At 44.2% G+C, this 20,203-nt stretch overlaps 1 protein-coding gene across 1 annotated transcript in view; it reads right to left on the bottom strand.

The window, feature by feature from the left end:
• The window catches only part of LOC141765420 (uncharacterized), a 61,066-nt gene that overhangs the window by 23,353 nt on the left and 17,510 nt on the right, over positions 1-20,203 (bottom strand). The window contains exons 26-48 of the mRNA XM_074631470.1: positions 19,287-19,437; positions 19,083-19,168; positions 18,431-18,508; positions 18,179-18,334; positions 17,985-18,047; positions 17,745-17,826; positions 17,557-17,605; positions 16,305-16,395; positions 16,094-16,183; positions 15,906-16,008; positions 15,650-15,739; positions 15,153-15,245; positions 14,940-15,023; positions 14,036-14,180; positions 13,648-13,788; positions 11,848-11,924; positions 9,013-9,136; positions 7,351-7,546; positions 7,031-7,193; positions 6,719-6,813; positions 6,251-6,339; positions 5,150-5,232; positions 4,955-5,042 (exon numbers count right to left, since the gene is read on the bottom strand). Coding sequence (XP_074487571.1) covers positions 4,955-5,042; positions 5,150-5,232; positions 6,251-6,339; positions 6,719-6,813; positions 7,031-7,193; positions 7,351-7,546; positions 9,013-9,136; positions 11,848-11,924; positions 13,648-13,788; positions 14,036-14,180; positions 14,940-15,023; positions 15,153-15,245; positions 15,650-15,739; positions 15,906-16,008; positions 16,094-16,183; positions 16,305-16,395; positions 17,557-17,605; positions 17,745-17,826; positions 17,985-18,047; positions 18,179-18,334; positions 18,431-18,508; positions 19,083-19,168; positions 19,287-19,437 — 2,417 coding nt within the window. The remainder of the gene's footprint in view (positions 1-4,954; positions 5,043-5,149; positions 5,233-6,250; positions 6,340-6,718; positions 6,814-7,030; positions 7,194-7,350; positions 7,547-9,012; positions 9,137-11,847; positions 11,925-13,647; positions 13,789-14,035; positions 14,181-14,939; positions 15,024-15,152; positions 15,246-15,649; positions 15,740-15,905; positions 16,009-16,093; positions 16,184-16,304; positions 16,396-17,556; positions 17,606-17,744; positions 17,827-17,984; positions 18,048-18,178; positions 18,335-18,430; positions 18,509-19,082; positions 19,169-19,286; positions 19,438-20,203) is intronic.

Below are 20,203 nucleotides of genomic sequence, written 5' to 3'. Positions count from 1 at the left end.
AATGACCTGATTAGAGTGGGCCGGAGCCAACCTCTTCGGGAAAAATGATGGGTTAGGCCAAAGTGCTACCCCTGTGCCATCTGAGTTCCAGCGAATACACGTTTCACTCACTGACAAGGCGTGAAGTTCACTCACACGTTTTGCTGATGCCATCGCCAAAGGAAAGCAACCTTTACTGAAGACCACTCCAGCCCCGACTGCTCCAGAGGCTCGAAGGGGGGGAGACAAAGGGCTTCTAGCACCAGAGGCAGTTCCCACGAGGGAACCTTGACAGCCTGCGGGGGGTTCCGCCGCTGGGCTCCTTTAAGAAATTGGGTCACCAGAGTGTGAGACCCCACGGTCTGGTTATCCACTCTGACATGCCCGGCTGAAATAGCAGCTACATAGACCTTCAAGGTAGAAGGAGAGAGTTTCTTCTCCAGCAAAGACTGCAAAAATCGCAGTATTATTAGCACAGAGGCACTCTGAGGTACCTCCTCATGAACTTTACACCACTCTGAGAATATTTTCCACCTGTTGGCATACAGTGCCCTGGTGGAGGGTGCTCTTGAGTCAGAAATGGTTTGAATTACCGCCTGGTCACATACCCTTAGGAGTGGGTCCGGCTCCTCAGGGGCCATACCCAAAGCTGTAGGCGATCCGGGTTCGGATGCCAGATGCGGCCCCCCAGCTGTGAGAGCAAGTCTTGCCTCTTGGGCAGGCACCATGGAACTCTGTCCAGAAGCCTGTGCATCCCCGGAAACCAGGGTCTCCCCGGCCAGTTTGGGGCGACCAACAGGAGTCTGTTGTTGCCGTGCTGTATTCTGTGTAGCGTTACTGCTATCAGTGGGAATGGTGGGAAGGCATAGAGGAGGCAATCTGGCCATGGGTGTGCCAGGGCATCCTGTCCCAACGGGCTTGCTGTCTCCGTCAGGGAGAACCAAAGAGGGCAGTGCGTTGAGGCTTCTGAGGCAAACAGATCCACCTCTGCTGCGCCATATTTGCGCCATATCTCCTCTACCACCTCTGGGTGGAGCCTCCACTCGCCCGCAGGGGGTTTCTGGCGGGAGAGAAAGTCTGCCACCACATTCTGTGGCCCTGGCAGATACATGGCCCTGAGGCTGGAAAAACAAGGGAAAGCCCATACCAGAAGTCTCCGTGCCACCTGTAGCAACCGGGTTGATCTGGTGCCCCCTTGCCGGTTTACATGGTAGACAGCTGACTTGTTGTCGGACCGTACAACAACATGCCTGCCTCTCAAATGTGGTAGGAATTTGCGAAGTGCCAAATATATAGCACGGAGCTCGAGCACATTTATGTGCTCCGCCGCTTCCTGTGCTGTCCAGAGCCCCCTTATCGCTCTGTGCTGCCATACTGCCCCCCAGCCGGAGGGCGAAGCATCGGTCACCACCACCTCGCGACGTGAGGGAATCGAACCCAATGAGATGCCCCTGGCCAGATATGCCCCGGCTCTCCATGGCCGCAATGCAAGGAGGCATCGGCTGGACACCCTGACTCTCTTGGATCTGTGGGACTTTGGATCTAATTGGAGACCATTGATCCAAATTTGGAATGGCTGTAAGTACAGGAGGCCCAGTGGCACTACTGATGTTACTGACGTCAACATACCTAACAGCCTGAGAAACAGGCTGTACCTCAACCTCCTGTTCTTCCAGAACCGGAGGAGGAGCTGGAGTATGGCGTTTACTCGTCTTGGTGTTGGGAAGGCCAGCATATGGCGGGAGTCCAGAGTTAAACCAATGAACACTACCCTTTGGCTGGGTATGAGACAACTCTTGGCATGGTTGACGGTAAGGCCCAACCTCGTCACGTGATGCAGAAGGGACGCAGTGTCCCGCTCTGCCTGTTCCCTGGTCAGAGCACAAATTAGCCAATCGTCCAGGTATGGGAGGATAAGCATACCCCTGGCTTGCATCGGGGCGAGTGCCGCCCTCATGCACCTTGTGAAGACCCGTGGGGCAAGGGAAAGACCAAATGGGAGCACCTTGAATTGGAAGGCCTTGCCTTCGAATGCGAAGCGCAGGTACTGCCTGTGAGGTAGTGCTATTGGGACGTGAAAGTATGCGTCCTTCAAATCGATGGATGTGAACCAACTGTGCCGTGTCACGTTTTGGAGCACATCTGCTGTACTCAGCATGTGGAAGGGCAACACCTTCAGAAATGTGTTCAGCCCTCGTAAGTCCAGTATAGGGCGAAACCCACCCTCTCTCTTTGGAATCAGAAAATAAACTGAGTAAAACCCACCTTGCTGTGTCTCTAGCCCCAGCTCTTCGATGGCACCCTTCCCCAGGAGGGTGGATATTTCTTGTCTGAGTGCCTGGGACTTTGTGGGATCTCTGACCGTGGTCAGTCTGATCCCACTGAAAACTGGGGGCCGGCGTCGGAATTGGAGATTGTACCCTTGGGAAAGCGTAGCCACCACCCAAGGGTCTGAAGTGCTGCTTTCCCAGCAGCTGAGTTGCTGCTGGGAGAAGCGTCCGACTGCCGGCCCTGGGGCATCAGGATCTTCCCCTCTGGCCCTTTGGGTACCTGGGGGGGCAATACCCTGACCCCCGACCCCTTCTCGCTTGAGGCACCGGCCGTGCCGGAGCCTGCGAGGTCCTCGGGTACGTATCAGGACGAGCTGGAAGCCGAGGGCGACTGGTACCACCACCCTGTGGGGGCCGCTGTCGCAATAAAGGCGTAGGTTCCCGGAAGCTAGCAAACTGCTGCCGAGTCTGGTTCGCCTGGATTCCCCGCTCCAAGGCCTGCTGTGCTGCTGGGCCAAACAGCTCCCCCGGAACCACGGGGAGAGTGCGGAGGGCTCTCCGGCCCGGCTCCGAAAGCGGAGATTGGGCCAGCCATACCTGCCGGCGAGTCAGCGTAAGGGTCGACATTAGTCTGCCAAGCTCCCTTGTGATAAGACCGGACGCCTGCAGGGATGCATCACTGAGGCTCTGGACGGAAGCATCCACGCCAGCAGCTTGCAGGGACTGGGACAAGGATAGTATCAGGTGGGAAAGAGAGTTTCCAAGACGGCCCATGCGTGCCGCTGTTTCATAAGCCTTGACTAGAAAGTCGTCTGTGATGCGACACTGGGGCCTGGGACAGCGAGCATCAGGCCTCAAGACCTCATTGGGAGACACAATAAGGGCGGCAATAGATGGCTCCACTGCTGGCATCTTACCCAGTCCGTAAGTGTCAGCGTTCTGCATTGAAGCTAAGGCCCTGCCGTCAGTGGTGTGGTGGGAAAGCGATTTCGGGTCTGGCCAGCATTTGTGGAGCTCCTCAATGTATGGCTGGGAGGGTGGAACAGAGAAACCCGCCAGGGGCGGGGCCCACCTAAAAAATGCACTGGATGAGGTGCCCGCAGTCGGGGCCTCATCCAAGCCTAAGCGTGCCAGAGCCATACGGACCACTGGCTTAACTGTCGCTGGAGCAGACTCTGAGCCTGCCCTGGACCCACTTCCTGACTGCTGGGAACAGGTGTCAGAAGCGTGGGAGGAGGCTACTAGCTCTCCCTGTCCAGGCCGGTCCTCACAGAACTGGCTACAGGAAGCCCTCGTAGACAGGGCATCCTCATCCCATCCCGGTGGGGTAGGTGTCATAGCCTGCGGGCTGTCATTCTGGGTTGCGTTCACCCTGCCTGGCTGAAGGTTAAGGAGCAGCGCTTTAATCTCAGCAAACTCTGATGTTAGCGTGTCGACCTTAGTTGCCAAACAGTCCACTTTCCGTGCCTTTTTTGTAGGTGGGGCCCCCTCAGGTGGGGCGCGTCTCCGCCCACTCCGTGCATTTGAAGGTACACCCGATAGGGGCAACTGGCACTCGAGCTGCTCTTCTAGCTCAGCTAATCGAGCTATCTTCAGCTCCCGTGGCATAAAACTACAATTCATGCACTGACTGTCGGACAGCCCCTCCCTCAGGTGTACAACACCGAGGCATGTGGGGCATTCATCATGGCCATCAGTAGCTAGCAGTGGAGCCATGCAGGCACGGCAAACATGCTCACCTAACATGGTGCTGCTGATATTTATAATAATTCTTAGTATTAATTTTATACTCTTATATTTAATTAAATAATGTATTTATCTTACTTATATAATGTGTTTACTTAGTTATGCAAATCATTGGTTACACTGGAGTGAAAGCACTCTCTAGTAACAGAGAGAAAAAAAAAAAAAATTACATCAATTTGCTTAACAGCAAACTGTCTCAGTAACTAGGACACTAGCTTTGAACTAGGACTGTTATTATACAAAAGACAGGGAAGATGATAACTTCCCCTTTAACAGCAGCCACAAAATAAGTTAACCCACAAGCGAAATCACTTACTGGGGAGCGGTCGCTCTATCTATCAACAAAGGAGATGTCTGCTTTAACGAGCGAAATCACTCGCTGCTGAGCAATACACACTGTAAAAGGAAATGAATTAGCCAACAACAGCCCAACGGGGCTCGTTGTCCGACGGAGGCTCGCCGATACTGTAGCGCAAACACTTAGCTCGGCGGCAATAAACAATAAAGGAGACCGAAAACAGACTCCTATCAACAAACGTAACTTAAACTCTAACGACGGGAGGATATACTCACCTTGTTATCCTAGCTCACCTGTCGTTAGCCTCGCTGAATTGAACCGGCGAAAACACCGGTGTTACAGCGTCTAAAGTGTAGCCGTGATTAACTAATCGCAGCCCTTGGAGGACGAAACCGTAGCTCCAACCATGCGGTTGCAGGGCTTCCAGCGAAAAGTCAACGGCTTATCTCTTTAATCAACCTGCATTCGCGGATTACCTGCCGCGAGAAGATTCAAGGGACATCTCTGATGATGACGTGGGCTTATATAAACTACGTCATCCCAGGTCACATGTGACTTCGTTGATATTAAATACTCGACCTGCGCGTGCGCGAGATGGATAACATCCAGTGTTAAACACTGCCTCTGGCAGTCAGGAAGAACGAAATAGAACTTCACTTACGTAGCTTTGATGTTGACGGTGAGGGCGTCACTGTCCACGTAGAAGAAGGGGCTCACAGGCGTCAGTTTAACCTCAAAACTGGGCAGCACTGGAAAATTGAAAACATTTTATTCTGTGTCCAATCCAGTAAAAAATAAGTGAATGTTGTAGGTTTATATAAGATTTAAATAAAAGTAAAGATAATGAAGGACTCACCATATTCTTTGACCTCGAACTCTGCAGAAAAGCTCTGCTGTGGGTTGCTGTGGAACTTCGTCACCACCTTCCACAGTCCGGGACTAAACACACACACAAACACATAGTTCAATAATCAAACAAAAAAAGATATACTGTATAAATTAATTTAGAGACTGAAGGTAACAGGAATTAGACTTTGGACTGCGTGAAGTTATTATGTCACACAAATTGAGATATAGGAATACACAAATGAGCTGCTGCAAAGAACTTAACATTTATAGAGAACTACAGAAACTCTGAAGTTTAGAAGAAAAGGTTTAAAGGTTTCTGGTTGGCTTTGCATTAGATAGAACGGATGCAGTACCTTTGTTTTATGTCTTTTAGGCTGATTGGTTTTAGTTCATAGTTCATAGGGATTAAATGCATTTCTGTTTTGTCTGTCCATTTATAATTTAGATGAGAAGATTATTGCCACTCTCATGTCTGTATGCTAAATATGAAGGTAGAGCCAGCAGCCAGTTAGCTTAGCTTAGCATAAAGACTGGAAACAGGGGCAAACTACTAGTTTAATAGTTTTTACTGCAAGTATACTTCTAAGTTTTCTTTAAATTAACTTATAGTACTTAGACAAATGTACTTTCTGTATACTTTTCAGTATTTCCAAGTATACTTGGACTCTTCTGTATACTTGCCAAGTATATTTCTATACTGCTGTCTGTATAAGCTAAGGATTCTTAAGTATAATTTTGTGAAGTATATCTCTGATAAGTACATACAAATTAAACTGAAAGCATACTCTCTTTTTTAAGTTTAAAAGAAGCATAGTAATAGCACACTTGAACAAACTTCTTTTTTGTAAGGGTCTCCACACTTCATACACTGTAGGCTATTATTTGTTTTAAGTTGTTTTCCAAACACTAAATTACAAACATGGAAATTAATTGTAGAAAACACAACATAAACATGGTAAAATAGCCTGTGCATAATCTTAAAAGATTTAAGATATTAATATTTTGAATTGAATTCATGTTACTCATGTTAAAATGTAATTTCACTAAACAACAAAATGTATAGAGATACAATGTGGACAATTTTATTTAAATAAGATAAAATACTAACCTGACAATTTCAGCGAGTTGGAAATCTCCAGAGTGCATCCCTGATTTCAAAGAGACTGGATCAAGTGGTAAAATGATGCCTTCAGGGGTCTAAAAATGAACAGTATTGAACAATCATTAACAGAGAGCAGTGCCAGTTTACAAATTATTTTATTAAGTCCATGCTACATTTTATGTATGTCCTTTATCTACAATCTAAGAAGGAAGAGACTGTCTTCAATGTGCAACTCAACCACAAGAGGGAGGCATGCATTTGTTTTAACAGTAAGTGGTAGGACAGGTGTTACTAGACACAAAACAGACACAAGGTTCAGTGGATGTGTTTTGGTTATTTTGGTCATTTGCAGCAAACTTATCTACTGTTAAGCATTTGTGATATCACCTCATCAAGAGGCTTCCTGCTCCCAGTCACAGCTGATTATATAATATTACATTAAATTCTGTGCTTATCAAAAGTAAAATACAATACCACAATCTCGATGGCAATAGAAGCTTCAGGTTGAGTTTCGTCATCTCTCTCTACTGGCTCCATACGGGGCGTCAGTGCAAACATCCTGTAATGAACTGACACAGAGGGGAAGAGGTTAATTTTGCTGCTGAAGGTTGAAGGAAGGTGTATCTATTTTGAGTCATGTGACTGTTAAAGAACTTTTTTGACTTTAGGCCATGTGTAGGGAAGGGTTCATTTACTGTAATTTACAGTACAATCATTCAATTTGGAAAAAAAGCCATGTAAAGACATTGCCGTGTTTTTCAGCACTGATGTAAAAAAAAAACTCACCTTTGCTGTTGGGGGTGTAGAGAGTCTTGTCAGTCTGGATGAAAATGTACCCGGACTGGAAGGACACTAAGACCACTTTCTCCAGCAGTTGGTCAGGGAACTGTGCTTGCAGGTACACATACTGCTTCATGTTGGGATCCTTGCTGAAGTCCCCAGCAGGGATCTGAAACCAGTATGAAGAGACACGAGCAGCGCATGAGGAGCAGGGTGGGGTAACTTACATCATGTGCGTTTCTGGATTCATTTCTAGATTCTTTGTGGCCATGTTAGAAAATGAAGCCAAGTAACAGTAACATATACAGTGACAGTATTTCATCTACCGTTATTTGTCCGAGCGCTTGGAAGTTGTTTGCACTGGTAAGTGTCACAGGTGTGAATGCCAGCCTTTTGTTTTTGGTTGGATGGTTCCTCACGCTGATTTCGACCGGGATGTTTGCACCGGAGCAGTCTTGACACTCCACAAAGATGTTTTCTGCTGTCCCTACCCTCAACAAGTTGGGGGCAGACATCACCTGCCTGCAGAGCAGCGATGAGAGAGGAAGAGTAATGTGTAGTCACTGTGCAGAAAGAACCACATGCTGTTTAGGTACTGACAAACATGTTTTTTTATGCATTTAAGGCACTATAAGACACACATGTCGGAAAAAGTGCACTCAGTAGAGTGCAGATCTTCGCCAGGTGTGTCTCCCTCTCCCCTCCCAAACAAAGAAATTGGATCTCACTATTGTCCCTCCCGGTTCCTTTACGGTCAAGATGGCGGGGAAGATAACAAAAACAGGGATTTATTCATCGTGTATCGTGCCTAACTTTAGTGGATCATAACATATCGGGTATGGAATTAATCTGCAGATACTCCGGTTCAAAATGAGACCAAACATTTCTGTGGATGTCAGTTTTTCAGCTACGACAAAGGTCAAAATGTGGCCGGCAACAGACTAAGATAAGGCTTGTTTTTAGCCTAGCCGTTTGCCGGAAATGCCTTCAATCATGGTATAAAATAGTCAATGAAATAGCTTTTTACAAATTTTGAAATACTGCAACTATGAGAGGTCCTTGACCAAAAAGTCATAAATGAGAACAAAAAAATATTAGGCTGATGGGTCCAGTAGTATACAAGATTAGCCGTGGACAGACAGACAGGTACACGCACACACACGACCAAACACATGATCTCCCAACAGGCTTACGTCTGGCGGAGATAATAATGGAGGGTTATCACTGTTTAAACACGTGATTTACAGGTTTATGTGTTTATTTGTCCAAAGGTTTTAAGAGTGGATCTCTTAGAGAAGTGATTCCCAAACTTTTTTTTGTGTATGACTCTTTAAAATGAATGTGCTTGTTACCTCTTGTCAGGTATTGGCCTTACCGAGGGCATGATTGTGACTTTTTTTTGGTGAGATTTTTGTGTGCTCGAAGAGGGGGACCTTCTTAGTATTTCAAAAGCAGAAGTCTGAAAAATAAACCTAATTTTGTGCATCAGAAATGTTATTTTTTGTCTTCTGACCCCTCAGGTTTATCTTGCCCCCCCCTATGTGCTCTCAGGATCATGACCTCCATCATGGACACACAATAAGTAATCTATTGATTACCTTGATGAAGATCCAGCACTGGATCAACAAAACATTTCATCATGGCTCTAGACTCTTGCTCTGTCTGGCGTAATGCATCGTTGTGCAAACTCTGAACAAAATATAGGCCAATTTACTGGCATCATTTGAAACACCACATTACCTTGTGACACAAAGCGCAAACTGGACTACAGCCCCTCATTATGTAAGACACACAATATTTGTATCCATACACTTTTTAAATGTAATATAAATGCAGAGGACCTCAAGTATTGTTGTTGCTCTCATTACAGTTTAACCAACAACAATGTGAATATTATGAAGATGAACAAACAAACTGTATATTTTAGCTCTGTTTTCTTTTGTCAATTAATTCAAGCACGGGGTAAAGGTATAGGCTGGTCTACTTACAATGCAGCTCCATCAGCTAGAGAAGTCAGGGAGACAAAGGCCACAGAGGCCAGCAGCCACAGCAGAGTCATCCTCAACTGATCCTGATCCGCTGTCAATGTAGCCTGTCGCTGTGCAGCACCCTCTTTTTATCCACTCTCACCCCTCCTCTTGCACCCCACAAACAAACACATGATTTCCCAGCAGCAGTTGAGAAACCGTTGAATTCCGATAAGCTCTGATCTGAGGAAAAAGATAAACAACAAAAAATCAATGAGGGGTTTATATGACAGGGTCAAAAATGCCTTGTTCATGCTGCATGTTTTTTCTGGTTGTTTTTATTCTATTTTGCATTTTTTATAGTTATTTTTATTCTAAATTATTTTGCATGTTTTATCCCTGCATGTTGTGTTGTAGGTGCACCGACCTTTTAAAGGGACTATTTGTAACTTTCAGAATTGCTTGTTAACAGCGACACCTGTGGCCATTAAGTCAATGAAAGTCAGCGTCGGGCTCACGCTTGCTCAGGATGAGCCCATGATAAGGTAGGTTTTGCCTGTCCCCAGATCTAAAGATTCCCTGCAGTGCGGATAACTGAGGAATGTGCGCAGTTTATTCAGAGGACCCACATCAAAATTTCTTGTAATTAAAATACAGAACAGATAAAAAGTAAGGATTAAATGCATAGCTAAAGGTGCAGTACAAAATATTTGTGCTGTATTCTCACATACTCCCAGTGCCACAGTGGAATCATGCCAATAGTTTTTTGGGGAAATACGCTTGTTCACTTTCTTGCCGAGGGTTAGATTGACGCACGTTATTGATAACACTCTCATGAATGTATAGTAAATATGCAGCCAACAACCAGCTAACTTAGCTTAGCATGAAGACTGGAAACAGTTAGCCTGGCTTTGTCCAAAGGTAACAAAATACACCTACCAGCACCTCCAATTTTGTTTGTATAATCTGTACAAAAAAATTAAAAATTACAATTCACCTTTTAAAAGGACTGTTTGTAAGAATCAGAAATGCTTATTAACAGCGACACCTGTGACCGTTAAGTCAACGAAAGTCAGCGTCGGGCTTGCGCTTGTGCTTTTTCTAAATAGACATGAACGAGCATTGCTCAAAATAGTGAGGCAACATGTCAGCTAAAACCACAATATCACTCTATATTTCACCTGCTTGGCAGTAATGTTAGCTGACCAGACGAAGGTCTCTCCATGAATCAATGCTGATCCTAGGGTTGGCTTTTCCTGCCTCAGCCTCCGGGGCTGAAGCAGGAAAAGCGGGTCGGTGCCGGGGCTGAAGCAGGAAGAGAAACGTTATCGCCTCCCGACTGCGCCCGCAGGGAGACACCTGCACCCGGTCAGAAACGATAACGTTTCTCGTTGCGGATCCCCGTCACTTCACAAGACACGGAAAACCTCTGTTGGTCTGGAGGAGCTGCAGCAGTTATTTCTGCACAAACGATTCACTAGATATTCTCAGAGCTAAACTAACTCTTCTGCAGTGTGGTGTGAAGGCGCATGCACGTCTAGAGGTGGAGCGAGACAGTGAGACAGCGAGACAGCGAGAACGCGCGCGGTTTGTGTGAGTGAAGGTAGGCAGGCAGAGGAGCAGAGACTCCGGCCACATGCGAGCGCGCGCACATATGCGAGGGCGCATGGGATACCGACCCGGTAGATTTATACCTGTAAAAAGTTACAAACAGTCCCTTTAATTGTGTGGGTTGTTTTTAATACGTGGATAGAAGTGTGTTTTTAAGATGTCATGAACTGGAGTTATGACCCATGGACAGCCACATCTCCAATCAAGGAGACTGATTACTGGAGGAGCGACAGGTGTGGCTGAACGATTGCAATTAGCGAGATGCGACACAGACGGAATGGAGAAAAGGAGAGAGCGGCTCGCAGCAGAAGGGGGTTCTTCAGTCAGAGAAACAGTCTAGGGACGGCAGAATGGCTCTCCTGAAGACTACTACCTACCAACGGCTCTCCAGACGACTACTACCTACCAACGGCTCTCCCGAAGACTACTACCTACCAACGGCTCTCCCGAAGACTACTACCTACCAACGGCTCTCCAGACGACTACTACCTACCAACGGCCCTCCCGAAGACTACTACCTACCAACGGCCCTCCCGAAGACTACTACCTACCAACGGCTCTCCCGAAGACTACTACCTACCAACGGCTCTCCCGAAGACTACTACCTACCAACGGCTCTCCCGAAGACTACTACCTACCAACGGCCCTCCCGAAGACTACTACCTACCAACGGCTCTCCCGAAGACTACTACCTACCAACGGCTCTCCCGAAGACTACTACCTACCAACGGCTCTCCCGAAGACTACTACCTACCAACGGCCCTCCCGAAGACTACTACCTACCAACGGCTCTCCCGAAGACTACTACCTACCAACGGCCCTCCCGAAGACTACTACCTACCAACGGCCCTCCCGAAGACTACTACCTACCAACGGCTCTCCCGAAGACTACTACCTACCAACGGCTCTCCCGAAGACTACTACCTACCAACGGCTCTCCTGAAGGCTACTACCTACCAACTGCTCTCCTGACGACTACTACCTACCAACGGCTCTCCTGAAGACTACTACCTACCAGCCCAGTGACCAGCGAGTTCCTGTGTGACGTCATGCAGCAGACCGTGTCCGTCAACGCAGCTCCACTCAGACCGTTGGTCGGCAGTTGGTCTCCTGCCGCCCAGAGAAATAGTAAGTACTCTTTGGTACATTTGAGTGGCGGACACACTGAGACAGGCCAGGAAAGCTCGTGGTGATAGCCAAGCAGTGAGGAACACACTACTGGTCGTGGTGTCTCTGTTATTTCACGGCTTCGGACGAAGACGGTGTGGTAGGAGTACGGGAGGAGCCAAAACACGGACACGTTGAGCCACTGGACTAGACCGCTAGAATGGACTGGATTAAAGAGCCAGACTGGATTTGACTGGATCGCTGGATTGGACTGGACTTTTTATAGGGTTTTAACCTTGCTGCTAGTAGCATTTTATTCATTTTAGCCTTTAAATTGATCATTCATTTAGACCCATGTTATTTTAATTATAATGAATCTGGTTTTAATTTGACTATAGACTTCTGTCTGGTTTTTAACTCCGCTCACCTGATTTTAAAAGAACCTGAATCTATCATAGTCCTAGGCTCTAAGTATTTCCTAGGACTGTTATCGGCTCCAAGTAAAATCATTCATAGTTAAATGTAACTAGTATCTTAAGTTGCGGCCTTGCTGTTGGGCCCGGACCACATTTACATGGTTGACTAACTTCTCAGCATACAGTCGAATGAACAGGTCACTGAAAAATTATAGATAAACAGCTTTTAATGTTTTCTAATGTGACGCCTTTGTTTTCTTCTTGTTTGAGTCACTTATACTTCTTATTCTGAGACTGCTGAATCAGTGTAAACATAAACAAACATATTGAACATGCACACAGACAACTTCTCGGGTGAAAGTCGGGTTGAGTAATTTCTGCATGGGCAAAGTATCTGGCAGGGTTTTATTGGGAGTTTCAAGAGCAGATTTGATTAAAATGATCAAAAATCCCTCCAAATTACAACATTAAGACACCGAGACCTTGAGGAACACCATACCACATTTGGTATGAAAAACTCTTGACATTTTGAGATTTCTGCATGAATTGGATTTTTCTACGATCGGATGGCGAGCACTTCTGTTCTGGAAACGGCTCAGAAACTTCCTTATTGTCAATAAAGCTAGGAAAGACATCCATCCTCTGAATTCTCTAGGTCTCTAGTTTGTGGCTGTAAAGTTTCATGAGACTGTGATTACCCTAGAGGTCAACACAGGTCATTTTATACAGTGAGGTCAAGTTTAAAAAAAATGGTCTCACTATATGAAATGGCTACTATGAGGACTAACATCATCAAACATGAATACAGTTGGGCTCATTTGATCCACAAGAGTCTCAGCCTTACAGTCATACCCAATTTATGTAATTCAAAGACTGTTTAGGGACCCCAGTATGCAGAAATATTCAAATACCATTTTGGAATAGGCAAAAATAACACATTTATACTGCATGCAAAAAACTGCATGTTTTTGCCCCAAACTGCATGCGATTATCATAAAGTGGGCATGTCTGTAAAGGGGAGACTCGTGGGTACCCATAGAACCCATTTACATTCACATATCTTGAGGTCAGAGGTCAAAGGACTCCTTTTAAAATGGCCATGCCAATTTTGGAGAGTTGCTGAGCCTCCTCCCCCAACATGCTAGCATCACATGGTTGGTACCAATGGATTCCTTAGGTTTTTTAGTTTCATATGATATCTGTACCTTCTAGCTCTAAAACTGAACCTGCTACAGCCTCTGAAAGACAGTAAAGTTGGTCAGGATTACCCGCGATCCCACGGGTCTCAGGGGGTTAAACTTCTACCTCTAGTTGAACTTCTAAGTTTACTATACAGCAACCAACATAATAGTAATCAAACATTAATGAATAAAACAGAGAATTAGATTGAGACAATTACATTTTAATCAATATAGTGCAACATTGTAAGCCCTCATATCTCAAAGCTGTGAATGTTTTACATAATAAGAACAATTCAAAATAAAAACAATTTGACACTTTATTTCTTTTTCCTTCGTTTCACTACTGCTGACATCCAAAGAGTTGGTACTGCTGGACCATCTCCTCCATGCCCAAACAGGTAGGTCGGTGTTCCTCAGTTTTACACTCTGCTTCTATGGGCCAGTACTCGATCCAGGTTCTCTCACCGAGTACATACTGGTATCTGAGGAGAGCAAAGTGAAACACACATTGGTTCTTCATGTGACCAGCCATCTGTAACCCGCTGCAACATAACAAAACACAAGCCTCCTCCCTCCTTCTGTACATTTAATGACTCTATCAACAGTAACGTAAAACTAGAGTACAAGAAAGAGTAACTTGATTTAGTAACAGAAAGCAGTGAAACAGTAAAAATCTTTAAAAAAGGCACCCACCACAAACATTGACTTTAACACAAAGAACAAACTTACGATTGATGTTGGTCATCTCTCTGAATATCTTTGGATGAGCCCATGATAAGGTAGGCTTTGCCTGTCCCCAGATCTAAAGATTCCCTGCAGTGCAGATAACTGAGGAATGTGCGCAGTTTATTCAGAGGACCCACATCAAAATTTCCTGTAATTAAAATATAGAACAGAGAAAAGGTAAGGATTAAAAGCATAGCTAAAGGTGCAGTACAAACTATTAGTGCTGTATTCTCACATACTCCCAGTGCCACAGTGGAATCATGCCAATAGTTGGACATTTTGGGAAATACGCTTGTTCACTTTCTTGCCGAGGGTTAGATTGACGCCCGTTATTGATACCACTCTCATGAATGTATAGTAAATATGCAGCCAACAACCAGCTAACTGAGCTAAGCATGAAGACTGGAAACAGTTAGCCTGGCTTTGTCCAAAGGTAACAAAATACACCTACCAGCACCTCCAATTTTGTTTGTACAATCTGTACAAAAAATTTAAGCGTAAAAATGACAATTCACCTTTTAAGGGGGTGTACTGGACTATTGTACTTGGCTAGGACCAGTAACTTCCTGGAGTGTCTGCTGGCAAGCTAATTTGGTTGGCTGCTAGTGGTAGCTTTATACTTGGCCTACAAACATGTGAGTGGTACCAGTCTTCTCACTCATCTAACTCTGCAAGAAAGCAAATAAGCACATTTCCCTAAATGTTGAACTTTTCCTTTAAATGACCATTCATCAGTCATCAATCAATCATTTTTCTGTCTGACTGGAAACAGCATTGAGATTCAATGTGCCCATGAAATGTCAGAAAGAGGCAGACAAGACAAATTGTTATGTCACCTTCACCTTTAAGGCACCTTAGAAACATCAGGAGGTAGTGCATTTTAGGCAGTTGAAAGATAAACACTCACCTTCTTTGATGACTTCCAGGACCTGCACTGTGTAAATGTCAGTGGACAAGCCGTCTGTAAACTCTTCCAGTCTCACTTTGTACGCTGAGGACAGACAAGTTGCAGATTGTTAGCTCCCTTGCTCACCGATTTTCTCAATCTCTTACTCACACAAACACATACATTTTTGGGATCAAAGTGCTGCATAAATGCAGTGCATTTACACTCTCTTACCAAAGTCTATTTTGCTGATCCGTGTACTCTCACAGACCTTAGCTGTGCGCTGATCATTGTTGACTTTGTCCTTCTTCTGCATACTGCAGTTCTCTGGAAATACACAATCGGCAAAAAGTGAATACACAACTAATGATTTGATTAAAGGTGTGTGTGGATGAGTTGATGGATGAGTGCGGCTGTATCTTAGTCTCAATTTAAATATGTTCGCGAGTTATTCTTTAGCGACTGCTGCTCTGATCCTACAGGATCCTGCAGGTGCTTGTTGCCGCTGACAGAACATTCTAATGATTACGTTATAATCTGGTGAGTTACTGTAAACCAAATTCCACAACCATCTCCTTCACCAGATCTGAAATGTAACACTTTACTGGTGGTATACCACACCATCACAAGGAGTACAGCTCAGCGAGAGAGAAAACGGTTGTATGTTGTAAGTGTTGTGTTTTTGTGTTTACAGTAGAGAAATTAGGTCAGTTTGACATCATCCTGTTTACCTTCAGCACATGTGCATTCATCCCCTCTACAGAGCCGCAGTAGCTGTCCAGCTCTCCTCTCTGGATGGTAGAACTTCACACAATGTGTTTCTGCGTTGGGAGAGAAAGATTTGTGGTATGTGTGATCAGAAAATGCACATTAAATACGTTGAAAATGTAATAATGCCTGCTTATCCATGGTGTTATCTACTCGGACATCCACTGTCAGCAAAGTACATGGAGGCATCATATGTTCCTAAGTGTGTCTGAGACTCACGGTCATAGTATTCATAGACAGACACAGCAGCTGGTTGTAAGACGCCCACTTCCATCTTCTGATGGAGCCTAAAAGTGATCTCCTCTGGTCGTGTGTGAGAAACCTGTGGACAAAGGTGAGATGGAGATAAATACACAAAGAACAAGGCAGAGAGAAAAGTATAGAGGTAGGAAACAGTGATGTCTTACCTTGTCCAGGTAGATGATGAGCGAGCCTCTTTCTGACAGGACTGTGTTCATCTCATATTTTGCAATAGTGCGAGCACGTCCTTTGGACAACTACACACAAACACACACAGTCAGACAACTTTCGAAACCATAAAAAACATTTTGTTTCTCAGAACCATAAACACTGACTTGTGAGCTGTATGTGGGTATAAGTGGATCTGTAAGTTCTTACTAAGTCCAGGTCCTTTGTGTTAACCGTGAAGCCAGTTAGCAAGCCAATATCCAAGACTGACATGGATGCATCGTGCTCCCTGTCCTTATACCTGTACACAGAACGGACAGAATAATAATTAAATAACAGCATAAAGAAGATTAAGAGAAAGATTGATGTTTCAAATACAATTTAATCCTCGCGGGCGATGCCGACCGACTTTCCTGTCTTTCACGGACTCTAGCAGGTTGAGTTTTAGAGCTAGAGTGAAGGTACAGATATCATATGTGGATCTCTTTTGGATCCAATGATCCAACTGTATTCATGTGTGATGATGTTAGTCCCCATAGTAGCCACTTCATTGTAATGAGACCATTTTTTTAAACTTGACCTCACTGTATACAATGACCTGTGGTGACCTCTAGGATAATCACAGCCTCATGGAACTTTACAACCACAAACTACGGACCTACAACATTTAGAGGATGGATGGCCTAGCTAGATTGACAATAAGTGGGCTTCTGAGCAGTTTCCAGAACAGAAGGGCTCGCCATCCAATCACCGAAAAATGCAATTTTTGCAGAAATCTCCGGATTTCAAAAGTTTTTGAAACCAAATGGCTTTTTCTATGGTATTCCTCAAGGTCTTGGTGTCTTAATGTGGTATTTTGGAGGGATTATTGATCATTTTTATCAGTTCTCAAGTGGTAAAAAAATGGTTAAATTTAGCACCAAATCTGTGTAACAAATGGTATCAACCCAAAAATTGCTGCAACAACTTATGAGACATAACAGAGCGTGGGGACGGCCATCATAATGTTCTACACCCTTATACACTTTCACAATTTATTTTGAATAATCAATAAATGAATTAAATCATGTTTATTTCTGGTTTATGACTAGAACAACTTGACACACAGTGAACTGCATCTCAAATTAATCTTCAGGTTCCCAGCTTTCAGATGATGTACACCACTTCTGTGTGACATCTACTGTTGACCTGCTATCTCCCCCTAAAGACCCTCTGTAGCCCCCTAAAATAGACAAAAATGGGTCTATTGTGGGTCTCAGAGGGTTAAATGAGTGGGAATGAGCAGCTCAAATGAGCTCAGATTCGAGGAAATCACACACAGAAGAAAGGACAATTTAAAATGATGAGGAAACAGAGAGTTTAAGAAGTGAAGTGTTGTAGGGGCCATATCTGGTTAGAACATGTTGTGTATAAAGCCATGTTACTGTAACACTTGTCAGGATGACTTCTTGATTGTACTTACAAAACCTCTATTCTCAGCTTGTATATCTTCTCATCCTCCTCAATTTTTTCTGCAGGAGCAAAACATTGTATTGAGTAATTGAGTATTTAGTTGATTCTTTTCTCATAAGGTACTTGGCAGAAACAAACGGATAAAATGACAACAAATGAAGACAAATAAACAGGAAGAGGAGGAGGGCACCAAATTACCTGGGAGGAGCTGCACTGACATGTTAAACTTCTGACAGTCAGTCTCCTTTTCTTTAGGCATAGCGTAATACAGCGACACCATCTGTCACATAGACAAAAGTGCATCTTAATATGTAATAAACTAATAGACATCTGTCCAGTATAAAAATGTATGTGGTTGTATCTGAGATTCAAAAAGCACACATCAGTAATCAACAGATGATAAATATATAGAAGAATATAAAAATATATTGTACTTACTGTCACCGTTGCTTCTCCTGAACCCGTGGCGGTCACTTTCACGTTCTGGTTTATATCATTGATCTGTGGGAATTTAAATACGCACACAAACACACACACACACAGAGTCAGGGATCAGCAGTAGAAACATACAGAAAACAACAGGACTGATGATGTTAATGAACCACTGGGAGTCTGTTTGTGTGTGCGCTCACTTTAGATGTTCTGGTGGCGTAGTGGTTGTTGATGTTGAAGTTGTACTTGTCAGGCCTTGACCTGCCCGGCAACAAGATGTCCACATTCAGATCATAATCTGGTTCTCTAGCGCTGGACCAGTACTCTGCTATAGCCTGGTACACTATTATGGTAGCCTAGAGAGAAAACAAGTGAGGGGGAGAAAAAAAGACTTAGACATACAGTAAACAGGTTATAAGTAAACATAAGATGGAGAGAAGGGTCTGTGTTACCTGAGTTGATCCATAGCCTCCGCCCACCTTCTGCTGTTGGTTGAACCATCTCACAATAGGTCTGGCGTCTTCATAGGCCTTTATTAACAGAAGGCAAGTAAATGGTTGAAATTGTCCGTGGTTAACAGTGCATTTGCATTTATAAAACAGCTTCAGTGAAAATAGAGAGAACTTTCCAAAACCTACCATAGAGTTTCTAAATAATATTTTTCCCTATTATGGCACCATCAAACAGCAGCTACTTGAAACTTTCCTGATAAAACCAATCAATCACAAATAATCTGTTTTTGTCAAATGTGTGTTATTATTGTGTGATTATGCCTTGCAGGATGTTCAAGTCAGTACCTTGTTTTTATAACTATGTCATAACTAAGTCATTGCAAGTGAGACAGAAAAGAATGCCTTCAATACCTATCGAGATAATCATGAAGTGCTCTGTGAAGTGGTAGCAGTAGTGTAAAAGGTCAATAATGTTTGCCAAATATGGTTATTTAAAAAGTGTAAAAGCTACTGTAAGCAACATTTCATTGCTTCATTGACTTTGTTTCCAAACCCTCTACCCTGTTAGTGAGGCAGCATGGATGAAGACTCAGTTGTATGTTTTCTGTAGCAGGACATCCTGGTGAAACGCACACATGTGGCACATGCTCACCTTGGCCTTGACCAGAGCGAGGAGAGCGTAAGCTGTGGCCTCCAGTGTGTAAACATGCCCCTTAGGTGTCGGCCAGTGGGACAACGCTGAGGAAGACACACAAGTATATTTTGTATTACTACTGTATGCTCTACCTGGAACAAGCTCAGTTTACTAACTATTCCCCAAGACATCATCTTGGAATATTTAATGTTACAGAAATACCTGGGGAGGCAAACTTGTAGAGGATCTCGCGGTTCAGTTTGTTTTCATTGGCCAGGGCATATGACGTCATGGCAACAGCATATGGGTTGGTGAGGCTGGGCAGACGTCTTTCCAGATAGGCTACTGCTTTGTCGATACTGCCTGGCAGACTCTGGACAGAAGGAGAAGAAAGTTAGGAGAAATGGGAGAAGAGCCAGATAACAGTGATCCATCTATTTTTAACGCAAATTTGTTTTAACGCCACTAATTTGTTTAATGCAACTTCTGATTTGTAGGTTGTAGCGGGCTCAGTTTGAAAGCTAGAGTGAAGATACTGGCATCAAATTAAACTACAAAACCTCAGGAATCCAACCATGTCACACTATCTTATCGCGAAGGAGGCTAAATAACATATAATAATAATTTTGTCGAGGAAAAACTGGCATGGCTATTTTCAAAGGTGTCTTTTGACCTCTGACCTCAAGATATGTGAATAAAAATGGGTTCTCTGGGTACCCACGAGTCTCCCCTTTACAGACATGCCCACTGTATGATAACCACATGCAGTTTGGGTCAAGTCATAGTCAAGTCAGAACACTGACACACTGACAGCTGTTGTTGCCTGTTGGGCTGCAGTTTGCCATGTTATGATTTGAGCATATTTTTTATGCTAAATGCAGTACCTGTGAGGGTTTCTGGACAATATTTGTCATTGTTTTATGTTGTTAAATGCTTTCCAATAATAAATATATACATACATTTGCATAAAGAAGCATATTTTCCCACTCCCATGTTGATAAGAGTATTAAATACTTGACAAATCTCCCTTTAAGGTGCATTTTGAACAGATAAAAAAAATGTGAGATGAATTTGTGATTAATTGCGATTAACTATGGACAATCATGCGATTAATCGCAATTAAATATTTCAATCGATTG

This window comes from Sebastes fasciatus, chromosome 3, assembly GCF_043250625.1.
Source record: "Sebastes fasciatus isolate fSebFas1 chromosome 3, fSebFas1.pri, whole genome shotgun sequence".
NCBI classification, from domain to species: domain Eukaryota; kingdom Metazoa; phylum Chordata; class Actinopteri; order Perciformes; family Sebastidae; genus Sebastes; species Sebastes fasciatus.
Note: the sequence above shows the minus strand (reverse complement) of the source record. Positions and strands in the feature narration are given on the sequence as shown.